Source organism: Betta splendens, chromosome 12 (genome assembly GCF_900634795.4).
Source record: "Betta splendens chromosome 12, fBetSpl5.4, whole genome shotgun sequence".
Lineage (NCBI taxonomy): Eukaryota > Metazoa > Chordata > Actinopteri > Anabantiformes > Osphronemidae > Betta > Betta splendens.
In genome coordinates, this window is record NC_040892.2 from 6,076,281 (window position 1) to 6,101,802 (window position 25,522).

Sequence of the window (25,522 nt, forward strand, 5' to 3'; positions counted from 1 at the left end):
AATTTCAGCTGCTACAGTATTTAAAAGAAGCCTTTTCTTTGCATGTTATTCATAAAGTGCTATGGGGATGCTGTATGTCAGGTAGCCTCTCACTTGTGGTGGACAAGTAAAGGTGTCTGTAATCCTTGAAGAACTACATGACTAGAAGACCTCATTTGGAGAACAGTGCTTGTTGCACAGTTCTACTGCTGTAGCTTGGTCGGCAGTATTGTTGGATGGCGCCTCACTCTGCTGGGTTTGGGGTGGGTTTTTACAGCTTTCCATATTACCAGTCAGCTGAGGTTTGACTGGCCTGTTTCAAAAACGTTGTTAATTTCCAAATAATCTGAAATATCGGACACCACATACTGTCCTGGTTACCAGCCTATTATTACTGTGATGTGCTGAAAGCACTTCTAAAACCTCACTGATGCAAAGATGACATTGTTGGTCATCGGGAAATAACACACTGCCACACCATTAATCTGTTAAAGACAAAAGAAAGGATGCCATCATGTGTACTCTCCCAACGCACGCAGCCAAAGGACGCCAGACTCCACCATTATCTAGTTTGACCAGTGCTGTGAGCAAATGCGATAACAGCAGCCGTGTCAATTTCACTTGTCTTTGCACTTGAAATTTTCAGTTGACCATTTGCTTGCTTAATACACTCAGGCCCTTTTCACAGAATGGAAAGGAATGGAATCGTAAAGACAACATCTTTTGTTTTGAAATACGTTTTGTTTTGCATTTGGTAAACATCCTGAGACAATAAACATAACATCTTAACAGCAGTTGCAGCTATTGCTGTAAACATGACATACTGCACGATAAACTAAAGTATTTACTTTGATGAAGTTCTGTGCCTTTGATATTCAACATATGTGCACATTCTACTGTTGTGGCAGTTGTAGAGCATAGGAATAATTTCTTCTATGCAGCTGTTGAAACAACTTTATTAGCTTCTGACTTAATCCACCTGCTATGTCTCCGTACAGCAAATATGTTCAGAGGCTATTTCTCAGCTAAATCACCTCATCACTAATGTCACTGTTTGTGTGTAAGAACATAACATATTTTTTCTTCATTCCTTGTAGCTACAACTGCTGCTGCTATTTAATGTTTTTTTTAAAGCTTAAAGATCAAAAGTAATGAATTCCACTAGGAGAAAGTGGGGAAAACCAGCATCCTCTTTGCCATAGTGAAGCCTAATTACTTGAGAAGATTATTTTAATTAATTTCTGACCTAAAAGTCCATGTTTATTTTGTGTGACCTCAGGTTTATTAGGTAGATGATATGGGTCAGAAGTACAACTGCAAGATGATAATCTGCACCTCTGAGGCAAAAGAAGGGGAAAAGGTTGGATTTTACATTGTTCAGTATATCATTTAAAGCAGTCTGGAAGCTAACTACATTTGAAATTTAATGAGAAATGTAAGACATTCCCTAATAGATGCTACTTAGATGTTTTGGCTAGAGGCAATATCTGTAATCCCTACAATGGTTTGTCAGTTACAGCTAAAATAAGTGCACTCAATTAGGATTAGGACTTAGGGCACAGATTTACATTAAGTGCTACCCTCTAGAAGTGGATGACGTAATGCCAAGTGGTTTAATTCTCTGTGATTGACACAGATGTTCGGGGCATGAAGTTCCAACGCGGTCTTTCCTTGCTTTTGCATATAAATGCTAAAAAATGCCAAAATGGCAGCTGCTTGGTAGATGCATATCCACAACCTTTGCTGAAATGAATCATGTTCTTGTGGCTTCTTGTGGAGAAGTGCAGACTATAGAAAACTATTATCTCCATGCAATTGTGGATGGCAAAGGAGACACCTCTGGAGGTTTAGGCAGGCACTCACCTTCCCTGTGGGCAGTCATGGAACAGGCAGAAAAACATTAATAAAAAATTATTTTTATTTATAGGTCAACGCTTATAATAAATGTCACGCGAAGGATTAGTTTAAAGGTGAAACACAGCTTAGCAATGTTTCTTTTCTAAACTTTGATTTGCCTGTCAAGCATCGGAGTGTACTCCTGCACGAACAATCTGCTTCATACAACAATACATGCTGTTTTTTAGCTGTTTTTTAGCAAAGATCTGTAAACGGCTGTGTAATGTTTAAAATTAAGTTAGACACTGGATATATGAAAAGGTAATTAGTGAATTAACGTCCACAAGCATTTTGAACCGCAATTGTCTCCCCTGTGTTAAATGATGCTTTCAACAATTTCATATATTTTGTGCCAAAGGAAAACCTTCATATTTCAAGAGAATAGAAAATAGTCTAATCCAATTACAGTTTTTCATTTGCATTTAAACAGTAAGAGTCCAAAAGGGAATTCAACCACACTCTCAGAGGATGCTCACATTTTCATTTCATCAACAAACAGAATCTTAATGTTTTTATCCAGTCTCCTAACAGTGAAAGCAATCATATTTCATAATATATGTATTTGAACATGATTGTTTGAAAGAATTCCTTTATGAAAATGTGCATTCTCTTTGTATGCAAATAGCGCAAACAATGACATAATGCTAATCAACCTTGCCTTGATTAGTCTCACACAAATCCGATTAAACGTTATAGACTCCCATATTGGTGAGAAGTAAGTTCAGGCACTCCTCATTATTGCACTTGGTCTTGCATCTAATCGGGCGTCTCTGCTGCACAAGGTGAAGAAGTATCGATCCCTGGACACAGCATGTGTTGAATCAATGGTAATGAAAGCTGCTGCTTATTATAGAGAGTCTTTGCCAGCACTACGCTAAGGACGTATGCGTAAAAAAATAGAAAATGCTTATCAAAAAGAAAGAGATTATTGGTAAAAGACTGCCATCAAAGTTTCTTTAAATTTGGGTTTGTAGTAACTACAGATTTCAGATTGGAAAGTACCAGCTGTTTGATTAACTCACCTAATTGTTGCTGAGAAAAAAATGAACTATAAGTTATGGACATAGCCAAAGTATTGGTGCTTTACATATCTTAGCTGTCATTTCTTTTAAGGACAACATCACAGTCATTACTTACTACAGTCATCAGTCGTGTATACTAAATTCATTAGTGCTAACAAGCTCGGTGATGCTCTGCATCATAATGACAATATCAGATATATGTGGTTGATAGAATGTCAAAGTGAAAAGGAAAAATTCCTGGCGGCCATCTTACTGGGCCAGTTGGGGTCATGGGATAGTGGAGAGGGAGACATGAAAGAATGAGCCCAACTATGGGGAGAAAGACACAAATGCAACACAATTGTGGCATGTGAGTCTATAGAGAGAGAAAAGGAGAGGAAAAGAGGGGAGCTCAGCGTATCAAAGAAATCCCCTGGCTGTCTGAATCCATAGCAGCATAACTCAGAGATGCCTCAAAGTCACCTGAGCCGGCCACTAATACAGCCAGCAGTTAAATCCTGACATACAGCTGTGCTTGTCCTCACTGGTCATTCTGAAGTCCACCTTGGGCAGTAGTAATAAAGGTCTTGTATAAAAATACACATCAACCACTGTAGTTAGCCAGGTGATGCTAACAGGGCTACTCTAGATCCAGCTAATGAGGCTTATACACTACTATTCCCATATATCAACATCCATCTGTGACAAATTGTCAGCTGCTTGCTAATGGTACAGGCTGATCTTCACATACCTCCTTTGACTCCAGATGATGTAGCAATCCATTAATAAAATATGGATAAATAAACCACACTTATTTTAGTCATTATTCTCAGAATCTGCACCTCAATTAAACTGCAAAAAAACTGCTGAGAAAAATAAAGATAAATGTCTTATTTATGAACGGATGCTCAGGTGAAAACAAAATTGTTGGTTGGTATGTGATGTACTCCTTCCAATAAAAACCATTTACATAATAGAATATGTTATACAGTATTTCTGACAAAAAACAGGACTAGTGCAGAAATATAAAATATAAAGTAGCAGTCAACTCAGTACTCAGTACACAGTTTGACTGCCAAAACTAAGATGCAGTGCAAGATCACTATAGCAATAACTGCATGGCACCAAACGCCACATGCTGCCCTTGGCAAAATATGAGGCTCTCACAAATTATCACTTTAAATGAGACAAAATACTGCCACTTGATATTTCTCAAGTGTGCATGTGTGTGTGTGCAGTGGTGTTTTATGCTGCCACCTGGGCCGCTACAGCCATGGAGAGAGCAGTTTGTATATCTGACATACACTCTAAAACAACAACAGCAAAAAAGAAAAAACCCTTGGCTTTGAATTTAACAGCCGAGGCATCACCTCTGACACGCGGTATAAATATTTAACATCTTGTGTTCACCTGCTGCACGGGGGAATTCTCTGCACAACTAAAATTAAAACTTATGGATACAAGCTGTTGGAGATTCCCAGACAAGAGCCCCACATATTTGACAAAGGACTTTAAAGCTAACAGCTGCTGATTAATCACAATGGGCCTAAATTACTGGCTGGCTCTCAACCGGGTATGGAGCTGGATGCTCAGTGCACTTAGAACCTCCTTTGCATGTACTCGACAGCTGCACAGTGTAAGTGCCACTTCTGCCTATTTAGCTGCATCTTTCTACTTCGTCTACAGTAAGTTAAAAATAGCTGCTAAATACAGCGCATGTCCACATTCAAATTTCAACAGCAGATAAATTGGTTAATTAACAACACAAGTGATGGTAAACAGTCGTGCTGTTCTCCCGCTTCATTTACATATAATGCTTAACTTCACTGTAAGGCTTTTGTTGCAAACACGGAAAGCACATGTTTCTTTTAAATGCACACATTTAAGTTGTAAAATAGAGGCAAATAAAAGTATTTGTTTCACTCAAAAAGCATCTGCCAAGCAGGATTTAAAGCTGTGCTAAACTTACTGCAGAAACGTTCTTTTCCACCTTCAGGTGTTTAAGCTACAGTAGGGGTCAACCCACTGGATAGGGACAGGAGGCTTTTTGGATTCAGGACAGATTTAGGTTGGGTCAAATTTTACTTTGAATTGTGCAATGCAAATTGCTCAAAGAGTTGCACCTATTTTGCTTTTATTCTCAAAATCCACCACACAAGCAACCTCCTGTATGTCTGATTTTAACTTAAAAAGCTTGCTTCCTTGTCATGTGAAAGGGTTCATGTACCGTCAAGTCCACTGTGAATGAAAACCAAAGTGATGCGTCTCTAATCTTTTGACCGCTTTCAATTTAATTGAGTCAAGTGGTTCAACCGGCAAGTCCCGGCCAGCGACGTCCGTTACTGCACATGCACCCTAAGAAAGTCAAACGTGCGTATGATTGTGACTAAGTGTAAAATGATGACATTGAATTTTGAAAAAAGATGCACATGATTGTAGACTCGTAAAGCCTGTTTAACAGAATTATGGTGAATTGTGGATGTGAATAATAAAATGTGAGTTTGCTTTGAACATACATTTAAGGAACAGCGCGCTCTATCTATGACAATATTGACAATGAGATAATCCTTGTATTAAATATTTGCTGAAAAGCCAGCACAAATGGTTCTGTTGGCTACTGCCACAGACATGAGGACGGCTGTCCTCAGAGCACCTGTCTAGTAATTGTCAAAGCGAACTGTGTGTACGACAGTGTGTGTGCGCAAGTGCAGAATGTGGGAGGTGGGAGTATAGCTTGATCCGCAGCAGCTGCCCCTCAGACACAATGAAAAGAACGCTCATCCAAATGTTCTTTGTGTATAGTGGAACAGAAGAAATGAGTCAAATCTGTTCTACTCGCAGATGGAGCCAAAATCTATTTGTTCATTTGTCTCAGCAATACTTGTCATAATCAAATTAATCCAGCTGATGTGAAAAAAAATTGACTAAACATGAAAAATGCACTTATGTAGTACACAGCATGAATAATCATTTTCACTTTCATTTCTATGTTGATACAGTGAAAGAACATTTATGAAGCAGTTTGTCATGTTTCCTTTATTATTAGATTTTCTATGAACTTTCATATTACAGTATCCCACTGGCATTTCAGGGGGTTTATTAAAAGAATCAATCATAAATCATTTGCTCAGCGTTTCTTCATACATCTACAGTAGTTCTGCTACTGACAGCACATGAATGTCACTGGCTAAGTGACATGCTCACCTCTAAATGGACCAGTGTTAAATAACAATCCAGAGAGTGGAGATGTAAAATTTAGTCTCTTATTAAACGTCCCGTTCATCCAGAGAGGATGTGCTTTACAAAGGAGGCATAGTTGATACATCCATTGGCATCTTCCTGTCCAGCCATCAGTCTGTCCACCTCGTCTTCCGTCATCCTCTCTCCCAGTGTTGCCAGCACGTGGCGCAGCTCTGCTCCCATGATCGTGCCGTTGCCTTCCTTGTCAAAAACCCTCAGCCCCTCCACAAAGTCTTCAAAGTTGCCTTGATCTTTCGCGCGAGAGATGTGTTGGAGCATTGGCAAAAAGGTCTCGAAATCCACCATTTTAGTGCTCATGTCTTCTGGCCGCGGTTTTCCCAGCACTTTCAGCACATCTGCGTTGGTGGGGTTCTGGCCCAAAGCCCGCATCACGTCCCCACACTGAGCGTATGTAATCTTCATTTCTCCGGTGGGTGTCCGGTCAAACAAGGTGAAGGCCTCCTTGAACTCCTCAATCTGGTCAGCAGTGTACTCAAGGGTGATGCTTTTGGGGTCAAAGTCGGGCTCTTTGGGAAGCTCAGGCTGTGGCTCTGGAGGAGGAGCTGGCTTAGCTGCTGGAGTTGCATCTTTCTTAGGCTCCGGCTTTTTGGGCTCGGGTTTCTTCGGTTCAATCTTCTTAGGTGCCATGTCGTTCAGGGACTCACTCAGAGGTGAACCTGTAACAAGTAAGAGTCTGAATGGGTTGGAATAGTAAAGTGAGTCCCAAGCACACAGGGGCACCTCCTCTTCAGAAGCTTTTATATGTGCTTTCTCTAGGGAGCCAAATAGCAATTTCCAACAGCACACTATAAAAGGAAGCAACCCAAAATAGATCCCCATACCAAGTGATGTCAACATTAAGTATTGTTCTCAGCTGCTGTCATCTAGCCGACAGGGCTATTTGCTGTTATTAGCGAGGGTCCAGTTGCATTAGGCCCAAAATGTTCTGTGTTTCTGGCGGACAAAGGGATCAGAGCATGGCCAGGGTATCAGCTCATGAAACAGAGGGACCAAAATAGCTCAGCTTCCCAATCAGGGGAAGTCTGGGAATCGAAGTTTTCCAGAACGCTGTTAATTTATTAATTATATTTTGGACCTTTGCTGTAGCAAACAAACACTTCGTTTATGTCAGAGGTGTCAGGAAAGCTGAGCACAAAGCAGAAGCTGTCATAATGAATTAGTTTGATTTTATTTTTAAAAAGGAAATTCTCTATGATACGACTTGAGGAAAATGCGTTAGATATGGCTCAGGATGTATGCAATAACGCTAGTGCATTTAAGAGGTACATTGTCTGCCAAACCTTTAGTTATTATGACGTGAGAACTATCAGTTATTTCCTAGAATGTCAATAGGTTGCATTTTCACCTTCTCACTGAGCAGATTGGGGTCCTGGCATATTTAGGAACCTGGCGAGCGCTCATGGATCCAAAATAGGCTCTTAATTAATGCTTTATTAAAGCCTAATGTGCTGGAAAGGTCAAATGGTTAAGCCCATAAATGTTAAAAATAAATACAGTGTGAATATCCGCAGTTACTGACAATATACCATATGCAGTAGTACCTGAATGCATCCCCAGGTGCAGTCGCCAAAGCCAGCAAACGTTATTAGAGCTAGGGAATGAAGCATTCAATCATTCAAGTCATTCTAAGTTTTACGCTGATTGAACAGTAACAACTATGATAGTCACTCATCAGCAGGTACTGTTGTCCGTGATGATATGCTATAAAAAAAAAACTACACACACACACACACACACACACACACACACACACACACACACACACACACACACACACACACATATATATATTGATTAATCAATTAATCAGCTCAGTGTAATACGGCCAAAACCCTTCTCTACCTTGTTGCCAGTCCTCCTTGATCTGTCAATATATAGAGCTCTAAGTCCTTGAACAATGTAATTTTAGTGTGTGTGTGTGCATGTTTGTGTCGTTGTCCTTGGCCTAAGATCATTATCTCCCTTGTCTTTGTTTTTGAGGTCAGACGGCTAGTAAACCTGACAGCTAATTTGTCGTTATTTGCTGTGTATATGTGAATGTGACCGGCAAAGTGTGAATGAAAACCTTAACTGAACCATCAAATGTATAGAATCCAGTTATTTGGCCAAATTGAAAAAGAGAAGACATGAAAAGTTGCAATGTTTCATTTTATTTACTATCATTGATGTGTGATGTGAAATTGTTTTTTTACTATTACTAGCAATTATTACTGGTATTTCGCTCAGCACAAGCTTAAAATCCATAGACATCGACCATGCCTGCTTTGTGACAGAACATAAAGAACTGAATTTAACCAACACTGACGTGTTGACCTCAAGGTTAGAGCTGCTAAAGTTTAGAATGTGGAGCCAACAAGAGTAAATGAACATCAAATACTGATAAATAGAAAGAAAGAAGAAATAACAAATGCACGCTTGAACATTAGGCCTAAACTGGTGGATGCTTTGTCAAATAGTTTCTTGAATGTCCAGCCAAGGCTGGACGGGAGGCGGAGGGAAAGATGTCGTACTGTTTTCTGTCATACTCACTTCAAACAAGGCCTTCAATCAGTGCCCTGCTATAGAAATGACTGAACCAGTAGATTACTGCTTCCAGCATCAATCAAGTGGTAATTTGACTGATCCCTGTACACTTTAAAGAGCTGTCAGCAGCCTGAGAGCTGCAGGAGCCACTCAAAATAGATTTCTACTTATTTTCAGTTGTGTCAAAGTTTGTCACATTATAAATACTGATTCTTATGGTGAAGTTTTCATAATACAACTAGATGATTTGCATTTTTTTATTATAATAGTACTGCAAATGAACAACTAAACAAAAACAAGAGCAGAAGCCTGATGGAAGATGATGTAGAATTTCACATGCTTCTCGTTTTTCAACAGATTCAGTGAAGGTGCACAGTGATGGGAGTGTTAAAAATGTACATGCAGGTCTGAACCAAAGTGCAAACCTTCAGTTCGTACTGACGACAGTGTCAGGACAGAAGTCAGAGCGGTCGAGAACTTGAATAAAGAGTGACAGCCTTTCTGATCCTGACCAGCGCCTCAGCAGATGGATGAGAATATATCAGCTCAACTTTCTGCTTGTGGGAGGGTGCAGAGAGTCTTGATGTCTTGATGACTCAGGACTAAAGCAAAAAACTATTTGGTTCAGATTTTTGCTATTGTTTAAAATACAGTTAGACACCCATCATCTCATGAATGATGTGAAAAATACAGATGTGAAAAAGCAAATATCACTTATGCAGTCAGCACTATCACAGTAGCTAACAATACACTTTCTTTCAGTGCAAATGATATGTGCAATCGTAATTAAGCTCAGCTTTGTCAATATTAAATGTGCAAAAGCAGCTAATTTTATAGCTGCACATGCACAAAACACGTGGCCTGAAATGGTTTTACTGTAGAGACACAAAGTTCGAATAATGTGAGATCTCACTGAATTAGATCCAATCATTCATATGCAACCGGTTGCCGCCTTCCATCTAAATGTGTGTGTGCTTCAATGCCCACGTTTTGGGGAAGTGCTCAGGCTGTTTGCGTATATAGAGTATCTGTGTGACCAAGCCAAGAGAGGGTGGTCGATGGCAGCAAGACCTTAATCCCTGAGATAACAGCAGGAATGACGACAGGCAGATCACCGGTCTGGTCTGGTCTGGTAATAAAAGAGAGTGACTGAGACAACAGTTACATTCCTCCTATGGCTCTGATAGTGTGTGACTCAGACCTGGCTGGTTAAGTGGCTAAAAAGGGAATCAACCATTAACAGTTGCTTCCCATTGGGGCCTTTTTGACTGAGCTGTACAGTATATGGAATGACTTATTGGATGTTTTTTTGTTTTTTTTAATACAGCAATTCTTAAATTCAACAAATACTAAAAATACTCTGCATGCTTGGTTGTTTATTCATAGAGGCAGTTAAATACCAGTTAGTCAACAGGACTCAATGATGTGTAGATAGTGGACTGGGGATTCTGCACAGTGGAGGCTGTATCATAAATTAGATGAGCTTCTATAGATGGACAGGCTCCATAAGCAGAATCTGTTTTATAGTGGTGTAGCGACTCAGAAACTTTCTTATATGAGTCCAGTCCTAATATCACAATGTTATAATAAAATAAGTGTTGCAGGGACCAGCTAACATACATTTGTGTAAACATTTTAATTAAGACCATGCTGATGAATCCTAGCTGGCGAAGCCACTGCCTGTTAATACTTCAGTTTCCAAATTACACCAGACAGCCATGTGTTGATTCTCTTAGCCCACCTCATACTCTTTCCTTCTGCTCACAATGATAGAAATTGAAAAACTACAAAAAGGGAAAGTGCATTTCACACTCTACTGAAGCAAAGCAAGCAATTTGAAATTAATCAAAACACAATAAGTTTACAACATGATAAAGAGGAGCTGTATATGAAATGAGGGGAGTCAATTTGTGATACCCAGTGCTATATTTCACATGTCACCATTTAAAATAGTGGTAGCCAAGAATTACAGTTGGGATAAATTACGTTCTACATGGAAAATTTCAAACACTTGCATAATAAAAAGTATGCATATTAATGTAAAGTCATCCTTCAAGGGGTAAATCAGATTGGCACACTCTCTGAACACTGAAATAACAGACTGTACACATAAAAGACCTAAAGAGAGCTCAATTTGGTTTCTTTCACTCAGTCACTCCTATATATATAGAAGCGACCTTTGCTGGTAAAAAAGACTCAGTGAAGCCAAGCATTGAATGTCAGCACTCATAATAACAATAGCACTGACTTAAACCAATGAACCTTGAATCAGGGAGGAGCACACCCCATGCTTAGGGTCAGATTATCATGCAGTATGTGGCTCAGACAATCAGTGGATCTTGTTTCCTTTGAAAGGCCCATCACATATAACAGTTCACATCAGAAATCAAGGCGAAATGTATTACTTTCATGGACTAACTTTCTATGCTGCATCATAAATGAAAGCCGATTACAAAAAACTGTGAAATACTGTACAGGTAGTTCACAATACAAAAAGTTCAGCGCTTAACTTTTAACATATTAACATGTTTTATATGTTTTAACATATTCTAATGTTATAATATCTATTATTATTTTCTCATTAATCATATGCTGGTCTGCATACAACAGTAGTGCAGACATAGTGCACATCCCCCTGACTAGGAATCATCACTGTGGCTCCTTTACACAAGCTCGGTTTGGAATTCTGACGGGGAGATTAGGGAAGTTTCCAGGCTATTCATACCCCCCCCCCTCCATTCTCTGCAGAGTACTTGGCTTGGCGGCAGAATCCTGTACTGTTCAGCCGGACTGTGCTATTTCCGATGTGCCTCTGATGCCGTGTTTGGAGCGTGTCTCTGAATGGCTTGTACCTGTTTATCCCAGCAGCACACAGGCTTATGAGATGTTTTCCTCAAAGCTTATCAGGTGCTTTTCTCAGCTGGAATGCCTCTGTGTTTACAGTAATTCGAATCCTTAATCCTAGCAGAAGTGGACAAAGCAGATCTTTAGAGTGCTTTTGCTATCACGCAAATGTTGACTATACTTCTTTGCATCTGCTTTAATTTTTCTGTTTACTTCTCTAAACAAAGTGATGTGTGTTCAGACAAAACTATTGTACAGTACCATGTGAATACAAATATCACGCCACTATCACACAAAACAGAATGTAGCTAATAAAAGACATTGTGAGAGATCATACTGTAGTCATTTACCCCAACAAACATCCTATACTGGCCAAAAAATATATATACCGTAGTAAGAACAGTAAGTAGTAAGCATTTCCAAATGATGCATGTTTGACCAATTAACTAACAACGATTACTCATCTTTGAACCAGACAACAATAAACACATTACAGCTACACTACCTGAAAGCATCTATGGCTCAGTGGATAGGTTAATATCACAAAGGTGTTTTCCTATGTTTGCAAAGTGCTGTGCATTTCACAAACAACATCTGGAGCTCACTGAGCCATTGTGCTGGAATGGGAACATATACTGTACCAAGGCTGCTGATTCTGAATGTTAAGTATCATCAACCTACAGCTGTGACGTGTCTGTAATGAGTCCCAGTACAAACGTTTGTGTGTTAAGGTTCTAAAAATTGGACCTCTGGAGGAATCCCGTCTGCTTTGACGTTTGTCTGCTACACTTTGTGGTCCACTCATTTCTGTCTCTTATGAATGCCACAAGGCCTCTGAAAAGAAAGGCTGATGTCTGTTGGTTTGAAATTTTTAAATACCTAATATCAGTGTAATAAAACAACACAAAGAAAAGGACAAAACAAATTTACAGTTATCACAACTTCACTACTTGGTTCTTAGTTAACTTCCATTTTTTTTCAATGTTCAATAGCTCTTTTATTCAAAAAAGAATCAAAAGCAAAAAACTAGTACGCTTTCAGTGATGGTCCCTGGTAAAAGCACTAATCCTACTTGAACCACCACGTCTGTTCAGGCAGACATGATGAGACAAGGTCAGTTGCCGGGCAACAGAAGAAGCAATCATGTACAAAGGCTGCTCTTTGACAAAACTGGGGTTTTGTCCAACAAGGCCAGTGACTCTATTTAGCTGTATATGGGCAAATCTACAGCTAAATACTGACTAAAATGGAGGATATACCTGTATTGCTTTCTAGTGGCAGGAATATTGGACTGCACTGTCGCTGATTCCTCTGTGCAGATAAGTGCAGCGTCTCACTCCTTGTCGCTTGAAATGCTACTCAATTAACCATCACACTAAGATAATCCTTTTCTGCAAGAAACAGCAAATTGGCTGAAGTGAGTGTTTTCAAACTGCTTATTAAGGCGAATGCCTCAATGCAGCAGTACATGCCAACATAAGAGATGTGCTTATTGTTTCTAAACAAAGTCTATTGTACCAACTACATGTACATCATCTACTTTCTTTACTGCCCCCTTTTATTTTGCTTCACTTTCATTCATTTTTGTTTGGTCTGTGTTTTCTGTTTAGCCTGTCCAGCACTACACCAGCTAAAAGGTACAGTAGGCTTTGTACCAGCTGCCAGTCTGCTCCACTTGATGCCAACTGCAGACATTCACTGCACAACACTCTCTGCTGCAGTTTAGAGTTATCAAATCAATGAGCCTGCAAGACTTGTCAGTGTGCTAGGAAGCCAGAACACCTGGAGGAAATCAACGTGCATAAATCCTAACAGATAGATCTGAAACGTTTGAAGTCTTCAGTGTTTACCACTGGAAAACAATCACTCACTAACTATTCAAATGCACAGAGTATAGTAAATAAGAGATGGCCTGTCATACTGTAGAATGACATGAGCTGAGGTAGGGGTGGTTGTAATATTATTAGTAGTAGAGGCTAATCTGAATATTCATTAAGTGTGCATTCATTTGTAATACTGTATATATTTATATATACTTGGCCAATTCAAGGTGTTTGACTTTAGCATGAAAGGCTGCTGATCAATATAATATAATTTCAAAATCAAATCAACACCACCTGATGTGAAGGTGAACTCAACAGTCTCACTGGTCTGTCCGATCTATACCACATTACAATTCAAGGTTCAAACAACTTTATTAATGCCAGAGGGAAATCATAGACTGAAAATTATGTTTAATGTTGGGTGCTGTACAGATCCTGAAGCCTTTACAAGATTTGTACATTCAGTAGGAAAAGGAGCCATTTAGAGGCTGTTAATTAGCTGGCTATCAGGTCTGTGAAGTGAGAAGATGACAACTTGCACTGCTCAACAAATCTCATTAGTACATCGAAATACTAAGGAAATATCATATCTATGACTATCATATCACTTTTTCATGCATAAAGTTTGCTGGCACTGCGGTGACAAAATAGCCAAACACCCGTAAGCCCCTCAACAAACTGGCAGCCACAGCATAAATTATTTATCATTAGCCGTAGAGACCTGGTCAACATGTTAATAACTTCCATCTTAGTGGATGCAAATGCATAAATAGTTTACAAAATCCGTATTAAATAAAAAATAATGATAACTTTCTATTCAGATTAAATCTATCTTGTCTGACATTGATTTTAACAGTATTACAAGCTTTGAATTTAACTGGTGCCATTAACAGAAAAGGAGGTGGACATTATAAATGTCATGAAGATAGATAGAACATTTTATCTATGTATTAAATTAATTGCTTTGTCTGTGGCAAATTGGAATTTTTTTGGCATGTAGGATCAAATATATTTCTCATCTTCAGTTCTGTCTAACTTCATTTGGCAAAACGTGACACCCTGCATGAAAGTGCCATCTCTAAAAATAAAAAAAGAATTGTGCTGCCACAGAGTGTGATGATAAGGGATCGTCTAGATACCAAAGCAAGCCAGCAAACAACTTTAATAACATGGGTTTCTAAATACATCTGAAGCCAATATTAAGATCACAACCTTCAAGCCAAAAGGAAAATGAGCTTTAAATTTATTTCTGCGCATATTTAGCACGTAATCTGTTAGCAACCAGCATTTAAGGCTGCAGATGAAAAAGGTGATGTTGACTGGTGGTCAGCTTCATACATGTAAACAAGTCTCTTGAAAACAGCATATTTCCTTCAGTTGAATCTCCTCATTAGTTCCCAGTTACAGAAACTGCTTAATTGGATTTTCTGAAAGTCACCTTTCCTAAATGCAGAGATGGCCACAGTATACAGCTTCACCATTTAAGCAGTAGTACTGAATGTGAAGGCTTTTAACTATTTTATCGAAAACCTTTTGAGGATAATAATTACTGATCTGCAAAGCCCCTGAAAACCGCAAGTCACTTTGGTGGCTGTCATACATTTTCTGTTATGCATAGAGACTTATGGAATACCTTGGGGCATCTTTTCCAGTTTCATGCTCTGCATAACTAGAGGCTTTGCTCACGATTGCATCTATTTTATGCATCTGTAGGAGATCAGACGGATACAAACAAAGGGCATCTGTATGCTCAGTCAAGATCACTTGAAGTTGTTTTCATTTCAGCACATGCACAAAACACATTTAGTAGCGTGAAGATATACAAGAAAGATAAAGTGTGAAGGCAAAACAAAACAAATCAAAAGAAAAGCGTGCACATTGCTGACAGAGGCTTTCGTTTATTTGCAGGTACTCGTGCTGTATCAATCACTTAGGTGGGGGAGTTTATTGCACTAAATGGTATGCACAAGTAACAGCTGGGGTCGCTGCATCAAAATGTAATGAGTGCATAAATAAAGACAAACATGATGATGAGAAATACAGAGGCCTGCTGGGATATTACACCTCTCAGAGGTAGCGTGGCTGGAGACCAACCGAAATTTGCCTATTGTGTGTTGTGATTGTGGGGCGGAAAGGGCTAAGCATGCAGTAATTCAGATCATAGGATGACCTTAAGCCATATGGTCATCGCCACTTTGTTGCTGGTGCCACTTTTGCTCAGGTTTTAATCTGTTCACTACATTATTTCATAGAGCGAGTGAATAAACTACAGTAGGTGACTTCATCCCTTATTGAAAGCACACAACACAAATAAACACAGAAGAAAAATACCTACATATACTGTTCAATGCATGTTTACAATATGTACTGTACATATACAGTATCTATTCTCCTCACTTGATTGTACATTTGTCTTGCTAATTATTCAACACATTTTAATGATCCCTAAATGTTGTGAAAGTTTTAAAGATGGGATTAAATCTACCATTATCTGGTTTGGTGAGGTGCCAAAAATAAGGTAAAACAGAAGAAGAGGCAGCATTTCTTCTTGGCAATTATAAGGGCCACTAACTGTAGGTAGATCATTTTTATATTCCCATAAATAACAACCTGGAGACTATGGGCTCAACTCATTAACTTGCTTCAAACAAAATATAAATCTACTTGGCAAACTTATTGACACAGGATGACACAAGAATAGCTTGATGAATGACTTGATAAAGCAAGGTGTTATGCAGGGATGTGTAACAACCGAAGCTGCCTGTGGTGAAGAAGCGGTTTAGCGGAGAATAAAGCAACCTGCCAAGTGAAACAAACTGGGGGCACATCCTATTTCAGAAAGGTACTGTATCAAACCTGTTATGCAGTGAACGTTTCCATATTTACTGACACAAATTTAGCAAATTAGAAACTTTTAATCCTGTTTAACCAAAAGGTCTGTACACAAGCATCCATGGGTTTTTAAAACAAGTTTTAAATTAACAATTAATATTAGTGACAGATGATGTCACATCTCAAATCTCCCATTGGATGCAGACCAGCTCACTCGAAAGTTTCCAGCTCTCTATCTCCTTCATCTTCTTGATTCAGCTTAGTGTCGAGTGGGTTCATTAGTAAATAGTAAATCTGTAGGCTGTTAAACAGGAAGACTGAGCTGAAAGGTGTTCAGCTCAACAGCTCATTCTCGCGCACTACTGTGAGAATCACCTTTTACAGTTGATTCACGGTTTTAAAACTACAATTAATGTAGCTTTAAGTGTCTGTATCACACAGAGCAATATGTAAATAAAGCTCCAGTGTCATTACACTGGTGTCAATCAAACATGTGCTGTGTTTTTATAGTTACTGGTCACATGACATGTGTTTCCTTGGCTTTATACAATCATTAGACTCAGAGTAGAGCATATGGTCTACTGTCATATAATGTCAAACTACATCCAATAATAGTTTTACTGTGCACGTGAGAGAAAGGTACCCTGGAATTTAGATTAGCATAACATGAAGTCAAATTTTGAAAACACTACACTGAGATGGGGTTTGACTAGAGTACTCTTACATCTTCATATTCCCTTCACCTGCACTGTTAATAAAGTGTCAATTGACTTTTTGATGGGAGATAAGAAAAGCAAGCATTACCTGAAGGCAACACCTTAAAAACAATGTGCACCTGCCACACAGCTCTACTGTAGGTGCAAAGTTAATCTTGCTGCACTGTCTAACATGGATATTCTTCTGAGTGTAGTTTCTGTGTATGTGTCACATTAATTGCAGTCTAACATGTTACATATTTTGTCTAAATAAATATGTTTAAAAAGACAACAATTGTTTAAAATGACGGTGAAAGCCAATTCCTTCATTCCAGGATGCTAATAGGGTTTACTAATAAATAAAGAACTAAACACCCTTTACCCTTCAGTAAAAGTTTTTTTGAGGACTGTTTTTTTAGCAATGCGGAATTTGAACTACAAATCTGCACACAGAACTAATAGCTCCCAGCAAATTTGATAGTTTGATGTTTTTGAACACAGATCTTTTGAACAAAAGGCAGCAAGAAGAAACACTCACCACGTACAGTAGTTGTGATGTGTAGGTCAGTCTTTTCCAAAGGCTTGGACAATTCTGGTTCTACCATACAAACACAGCTGATCTGTGGGCAGGAAAAACATTGTTCATATAAATGGTACTGTATATAAGCTAAAGCTACTGTGTGGTGAAGTGAGCCACTTTACACAGGTGTACATTAAGTACCTACAGTTTATGGCGTTATGTTTCAATTTTTCTTGTTTCACATTTGAATTACAAAAAAGGGAAATTTAGCACAGAACTACAAAGTTCAAAGCTTAAAAGTCAGATCTACTGTAAATGATTGTGTTTGCTTCGCTGGCTACATACAGTTTATCTTTAACTCATAGCTGTTGAAACACAAGTATTTTTTTAAAGAAAGGAGATGTTTACAGAAAAACGTCAGTGGGCTCATAAACTGTGATTTACATCTCAGGAGCTTTAAAAAATTTCTGATGTGAGCATCACAGTTTTTCTCTGGGCAGTTACAGTATCCACAGCATGTGTGTTTGTACTGTATGTTGTCTGACTGTGAGAGTACTATGGTAGGAGCTACTGCAAGTTACTGAGTGAGCTGAAGTATTTTTATTCCATTTGACAAATTAGAATCTGGGAGACTTTCCCAAAACCAATTTTTAGCCTCTTGAATGCTAACATTGGGTCTAACTGTACACATAGCACACAGCTTAATTATGAAATAAACACCCACATTTATGTCATTTATGAATTTCTGCAGCCAAGCAACTGCAGCCCTGTCCGCAGCTGTGGGAGACTCTTTCCACAGGAGCATTTATCAAATCAATAATTGAATGTGCAATGTGCATAATCCTCACCAACCTAAATGCTGAGAAATGTAAAATAAAATGCTAGGAGCGCACATCTCTTGAACCACACGCAGAAATAGTGGTGCAATACTACAAAACAAAAACAGATTCAGGAACGGCATCTGCTTGACAACAACTTCCAGCTACAGACCTACAGCCACCACATTCTGATGACATTAACTGTGGTGGCAGAAACACTCCACTGTGATAAGAGTAACCTTTTCCTGAGACACCACCGAGACATTTACTTTGGTTGCATGTTTCAGCTTTGGCAGTTGTGCTCCATGGTTTCATGATGTAACCTGAATATGTGCAAGGGGCTACTAACCTTTCTTGGCTTTTGAAAAAAGATATCATGGTGCATGCAGCAAAGACAATTCTGGCACTTGTACCGTACCATACACTGATGCACTGGAAATGAGGCCCAATATACATAATATACTATTCTTTGCATGGATGAACATAGTTGTATGCTTAAGGATGTTAAATTGGCAGAAATAGCCATAAGATTGGCAGCACAAACCACAGGAAAGTATGAGCTGTTCTCACTCTTGGTTTCACACTGACTCGAAGACAGCACGTAATTTAATCAATTCTTCAGAGGAAAAAATCGGGAAAATGTGAACAGGTGTGTACCTACAGGAGAGCTGTTGCAGTCTTTGGCAAGGTCTACTATTCATGCTGTCTGTCTAATATAAAGCAGTTTTTAAATATGGGATTATGAAACTCCATGTGATTTGCGAGCCACAGCTCCATGAGGCCACTTTGTAATCCCTGGAGATAAAAACTTGAGAAAAAGAGAAAAGACAGACCATAAAACCGATAGGCTTGGCTCCCGAGACCTTCAATAGCACTGGTAATTTTAAGATGCTGCTGTGGACTCCCACAGTAACAGTCAGCACCATTAACTGGATATTACCATGCTGTGCCATGCTGCAACACATCACGTGCAGACCCCTCCAAAAGCGACACCTTTATGGAAACATAACAGGGCACACACACTCACACACACACAACATTCCCTCAATGGTGAGACTATGAGCTTTGTGTCCCACATGGTTAGTATGGCTAAATATCTGTGCAGCTCAGCGGTGTTGACAGCATTAACAGCACACTGGAATTTATTTCAACAAACAAGCACCAGAGTCAAGCACCAACAGTAAATATTTTTAATAATGTGACTAAGAAAAATTATTTTGCAGCCCAGCCTTGACAACAGCCCTTAATGTTAACTCCAAATAATATATTTACACAAATATGTGATATGTACAGGGTGTGCAGGGATTTTAAAATGAGATAATAAACTCTAGAGACAAACACTCTAAATAGAGCAGATGCTACACACATAAAGGACTGTCCATGGAAATGACAAAAAGCTCAGATGGACAGTTCAGCACCATCCTATGCATGGCACATAATGAACAGTGGTTTACATAGCTATATTTTTATTAATATAGGTCTAGTCACAAAAACACAATTTGTAATTAGCTAATTAACATGAACAAACAGTAACTGGCATAACTGCAAGCCTTATGGGATTAAGACAAGGTCTCGCCTTCCCGTCAACATTGGGCTATGCCCATGGCTCCAGACGTCTGGCAGCCATTGACCATCTATTAATGGCAGTACTTATGTTGTTCAATTATTTATGAGTTCTCCAGCATCTTTTGGAATTTTATTACTAAGTCTACAGTATGTCTTATGAGAACCTGACTGTTCAGCACCCACATCACCTGCCTTCATAAAAACACAAGTAGCTCCATGTTTACCTGATACTGCAGCCTGTACTGTACTGTACTGTATGTACTTTGTTGTCCAAGGTAATTGTCATAACCTACTGTACAGGACCCACTGGTAATCATGGGAAACCAAACACCCTCTTCTGTGCAGAGATAGAACAGATATATTTATATGTGACATTACCAAACAACAAAGTGATGTGATAATTTAGTATTTATTACATAGTGACCACTGTTCCAGACATGAATATGAAAAAATCTGAAAAAAAAGGATTCATTTTTTAGACAATTTTATGCGCATATTTGTAGTTTACCAGGCAATGTGTGCATGTTTGTGCAGAAGTGTGTGTGTGTGTGTGTGTGTGTGTGTGTGTGTGTGTGTGTGTGTGTGTGTGTGTGTGTGTGTGTGTGTGTAGGTCCATGAAAAAGAGAAAGTATCTCCCTTTTCCTACCTCTCTGCTGTTCCTGCTGCTTTGTTTTAGGTCAGGGTGGAGAGTCCTTTGTTACACAGATTGTGCAGAGCACAGCAAGTAACTGTGGCACACAATGAAAAGGTGAAGTGGAAGTCACTCTGATTGAGAAGAACCCATGCTGATTATTCCAAAGGCGGTTTCTCTTGCTGACCAGCAATGTGGAAGACTTTGAAGGTCTCTTTCTGCGGTGCACAAAAGGTGAGAAAGTCGGATAGGCCCCCCAGGCACAAAGGAGTTGACAAGTGTTTCAATGATACAGTAAATGTAACAGAGCTACTGCAGGCGGGCATGCTACCTTTTCATCACACTACATACAGTATTATACAGGATAGCGGCCACATGCAAGTTATCACTATCACAGCAGACACTGTTTCTGGTGTATAGAGTCAGTTGTCACTAGTAGCTAAATGATTTAACTCTTATAGTACAACAACCTTGAAGGTTGTTGACTAAATGTTTTCCAACTCAATGGTGCAGTATGCAGCTGTGCTCCAAGTGAAGGCAATATTAAGAGAACGTTTAGGGCTTTTTAAAAATCACAGTTTGGGTTCATTCATGCCTAAGGCTATTAATTCTTTCTCGTTAAATAAGTCTAAGCTCACAGAATGACTGCTCGGCAGATCTACCTGCTGCTGATGCTTAGGATCTTTTTTTGGAGTGGGCTCAAAGTAATGAAACAGTCATGCTTGTGCCTTTAGCGCGTGGCTTTAAGATGGAGAAGCATGATTGGGCAAAGAAGCTGGAAATCGGATGTGTTGTTTTAATGCTCTTTGGCAAAAATCTAACTGTTTTAAGAGACTCTTTCAAGCCCTTGTAAAGTTTAATTGTAAATGTGTCTTTGGCGGGACATGGAAAATAATATTACTGGTTTATTAACCAGTAAATCTAGTTTTTTTATTTAAAAAAAAATGAAAAGCAAATGAAAAGCAGAGACTTGACACTTGAGATGGTGCATTTACAGATAGCTGTCAAAAAACTGGTTGCAGTAAAACCACGCTTCAATGAATCCCATAAAAAAAAAATTAAAATATAAAGGTGAACGACAGATGCTTCATCCACAGTCCCTACAAAGAAAGAAACTTAACTTGCATATTAAAGTTTCCTTAAAAACACCATTTCTAATTACAGATAATCATAAGGTTCTCTTAATAATGTAAAGATTTTGATGTCTGTGTCATTTATGCTGAATGACATAATTACTATACATAACACATAACACACACATAACACAATAACATAACACGTTTAGTTTTTAAATGGAAGCTACACTATACTCATCCTCATAGGTAACATAAGGGACTGTGGTGTCTTACATCTGTCTTCACAATGCCATCTGGTGGCAAAATTCTATGCTAAACAGAGGCAGCATCACTGGTTGTACAGTACTTTAGAGCCTTAACATTCTTAATGAGTTACCTTGTAAATAACCACATTTTACTTGTATTTACATGCTCACTTGAGGTCTTTTGCTACCAATGTTTTAAAATTATAAAATCAAACCAATAGAAATGAATGTATAAAATAAAGAAATGTATTAATACAAATAATTATGCTGTTTGCTGCATCGTGTGTTTAGTGTTTTTCCAACAGTATCTAGGATATCTAGGTCACTTTGGAATGCAAGTCAAGTCAAGTTCAACAAAGAAAGAAATGGAGCTTTTAACCTTATCGATCTGACTTGCAAAACTAACACAGAATCAAATTGGTGTCGTCATGAGCATTCGCAATGGTAACCGCCATGAGCAGAGGCGTGGCAGCCAACCTGAGAGCGCGGGTGGGATGGTGCACTTGCTGTGATTAGAAGCCCAAAAAAGATGGATGACAAACAACCTTTGGGTCCTTTTCTCAAAAACATCTTAATCAATCAGATGTCAACTCTATTACAAAGTCAGCGTTTTGAAATGAACCTATTGATCATGTTCCCCAACATGTGACTGCATTAGACAAAACACTGGTGAATGGAAATTGAAGAACTCATAAAAAAACTTTGTGAGAAAAAATAATCATATTGATTAAAGATTGGTAATACTCAACAAGATTGCATTGAATTTTCTACAGTAGATCATGTTTGAGCATTGTGCCACTGAAGAGATGTTCTGAACTCCACTGTTAATTCTCATATTCATACATTGCCACCTTGCTCATAATGCACATTATACTGTAAATAACGTTCCGTGGTTTTCTTCTTTTGTTATGTTATGTAGGGTAAATATATTCAGAATATATTGCTGGGCATCAAACAGATTCAGCCTGGAATAAATGAAAGAGACCCTCGTGGCTCCTTTGAGGCTCTGGCACACACTCGAAACGCAGTCTCCTTTGTGAGACTTGACATCAGCACAATCAGCACTTTCGTGGACAACAGACCTTATCACATGGGTCATTTCAAGCATACCCCAGCCTTAACCCTACCCAGCGTCAGAACCCTCACCTCAGACATCTCTAATCGAAAGCACTGCATTGTGGAGCTTATCAGGTACACTGACACGCCAGGAGGACAACACATTACTTTCTCTTTATCAAATTCAGTGAAAGGTCCGAAAGGTTTGAGAATTCACCCACATGACCTAGAACTTATTGGGGTGTTGGGTTTATGGGTCGTGTCAGCGTGTACTGTGCACGCTGCATTCTGTTCCAGGAAGCCTAACTGCCTGCTGAAGTGACCTTTGTGTCTATGCAGCATTCTGATAATAAGTACAATGTTTAGTTTTTTTTTTCTCTGATGCATCTTTTGTCTCTTGTTCTCAGCCTTCTCACCTCCATTTCTTGCTGCAGAGCTGCACATATTTGCTGCCTACGCCTGCGCATTTTTTCTTTCCATTCGCACTCGACATTTCACCTTTTATTTCCCGTCTCACTGCTTATGCTGTAATTGCATATCTACTTATTAGTTACAACCGTATGTTGAAGGTCTAGCTCCAGAGTCTGTGCTTAACAGTTAAAAATGGTTCATTTGCTGGATTACGAACATGTGTGCTTTGGCAGTTAAATTAAAAAGAAGATGGACAATATCATTGAAATTGAGTACAGGTACTGTATGACCTGCATATACTGTATGCACCAATATCGGTGGACATTTGCAGCAAGTTACAGGCTACTTTGTCCACAAAAGCCAATTTTTGTCTTGCGTCATTCACAGTAATTCATTGGTGAACTGTCACGTAGAACAAAAGCCAAAATACATGGTATAATAGCTGAAATGTAGCCATTGTGTAATCAGCTTAACCTTTTAGAATTCACTCAGACTGTTCTGTGATCATCAAAGTATGCAGACATTATAAACTGGGGTTTCACATAAATGTGAACATAGCTCATTGTGAACATTTACTGTACTGTAGTTCACTGGCATCTGATATATTGACAACTAATATAATTGGCAATGAATGCTCATCTGTCCAGTTCAATGTGGAGAACATTTGATATCCAATTCAGTTCATAACTTTGTGACCACAGTAAGATCATGCCGCCGTCTGCTACAGAGCAGAAGCGGATGGTCGGGAACTGCTCTGTCATTTATAATTCTGTGGTCGAGATGTTGACAGCCTGAAGGTAAAATGCCATGTGGCTCATGTAGCTGTTCCACTTGCAGCTCCTAATTCTCTGTAGGGAGAAAGGGATACTGAAATGCATTGTGTTGATCTGTGCGCAAGGATAGATAGATTTAACTGGGAAAGTAGCTTAGCAAGTGCACTGCTCAGGGACATCGTTGTGAACAAATATACAGTATAACCTATGAAAATGTCCAAGCGTGACCTCAGTTACCAGGCAACCGGTGAAACTGAATTGATTACTCTCTTCCCTTAAGCTGTGAAGAGATCTGGCATTTTCAGAGCTCCCACATCTATTTTTCTTAAACAAGACGTTGGCCTTCTGTAAATTCTAAGAAAGCAAACAAGAGTTTCACCACAATGAAATGGTAATGTGAACATGGAACCAGGCTATTCTTTGGTGGGAAACATGGAGAGTTAAGTTTTGCGCTTGTGAAATAGTGGGTTGGTAAATTTAGAGACCAGTGTTTCAGCCTCCACTCAACAAAGTATGAACGAACCGTATCTTTTCTAAAACCGTACTCCAAAATTACCTGTTTAAGTTTGCTATTCAAACATAATTTCAAAATCGAATAAAGGCGTTAATATGTTCTATTGTAAAACGCAGGATGCCAATTTAGTGCATTGTCACAAAAACCTAATGTAGTAAAGAAATGTAATCATCACATTTACACTTTATTCACACATGCAACACACAGGTCACATTGTGTTTTTAAGTGTTTCATATTAAAATAAGGATTATACAGTAATTATGGTAACTGAAGCACACCATAATAAAAAGTAAATGCTTTTTGTATATAATAACCTTAAAGTACACATAAAAATTTAAATTATGCCTTTTAATTGGCAAACCCACATGATTCCGCCAAGCAACTTTTTATTTTAATTAGAATTAGACTTATTGTGTTTTAATTTTATTATACAGCTAGTTCAGTTGGTAAACACTTAAGACTGAATAACAGGACCACAAGGATATGGCTTCATTATAATAACAGCACAAAGGCAGAGTTATTAGGATATCCAACCTTCCTTTTGAGTTGATTAACTATATGCAAATGCCAACCAGAGGTAAATGTGTTTTCAAGGACAACCACCGCTGTGTACTGTTCTTTACATCATACAGTATCTGAACTGCTTCATCTTCAAACGTACTGCTCTGTACAAAAAGAAAAACATTAGATGCCTCTCAAGAGGAGATGTTCTAAACTTTCTGTTCCATTACCCCTCGGTCAGCACGCCGGGATGGGAAAGCATTGCTTTTAAACAGGATGAGAGGAGCCTGTTATAAAAGGCAGTCTGACCCTGGTTGCTTACTCTGGGAGTCACCACACCCTGAACACAGCCAGCCACGAAGCACCTTATAGTCGTATAAAGCAGGCGGTTTGTACGTTGTGGTTGATGTGGGCGCAGGTCAATTCACACTGGACTTGTTTATTTGTGACTAAATCATTTTTGGCAAAGCTGATAGTCCACCTGGGGTATAGTGACTTGTACACAGATGATCCTGTGCACACAAGGTTCTTTAAATATCAAGAAATAAAATAGCTTC

The 25,522-nt window shown here is 38.9% G+C and overlaps 1 protein-coding gene across 13 annotated transcripts in view; it reads right to left on the minus strand.

The window, feature by feature from the left end:
• The window catches only part of LOC114867131 (myosin light chain 4-like), a 231,467-nt gene that overhangs the window by 194,660 nt on the left and 11,285 nt on the right, over positions 1 to 25,522 (minus strand). For 5 of the 13 annotated variants that reach the window (XM_055513691.1, XM_041073215.2, XM_029169528.3 and 2 more), the window contains exon 3: positions 17,393 to 17,474. The exons of 1 other annotated variant lie outside the window; for it this stretch is intronic. In XM_055513691.1, the coding sequence (XP_055369666.1) occupies positions 17,393 to 17,459 (67 nt within the window). In that variant the 5' untranslated portion in view covers positions 17,460 to 17,474. Of the gene's footprint in view, positions 1 to 5,894; positions 6,794 to 11,512; positions 11,533 to 17,392; positions 17,475 to 20,404; positions 20,608 to 25,522 lie in introns of those variants that run through there. 7 more of the 13 variants (XM_055513693.1, XM_055513701.1, XM_055513692.1 and 4 more) reach the window with 7 other exon arrangements.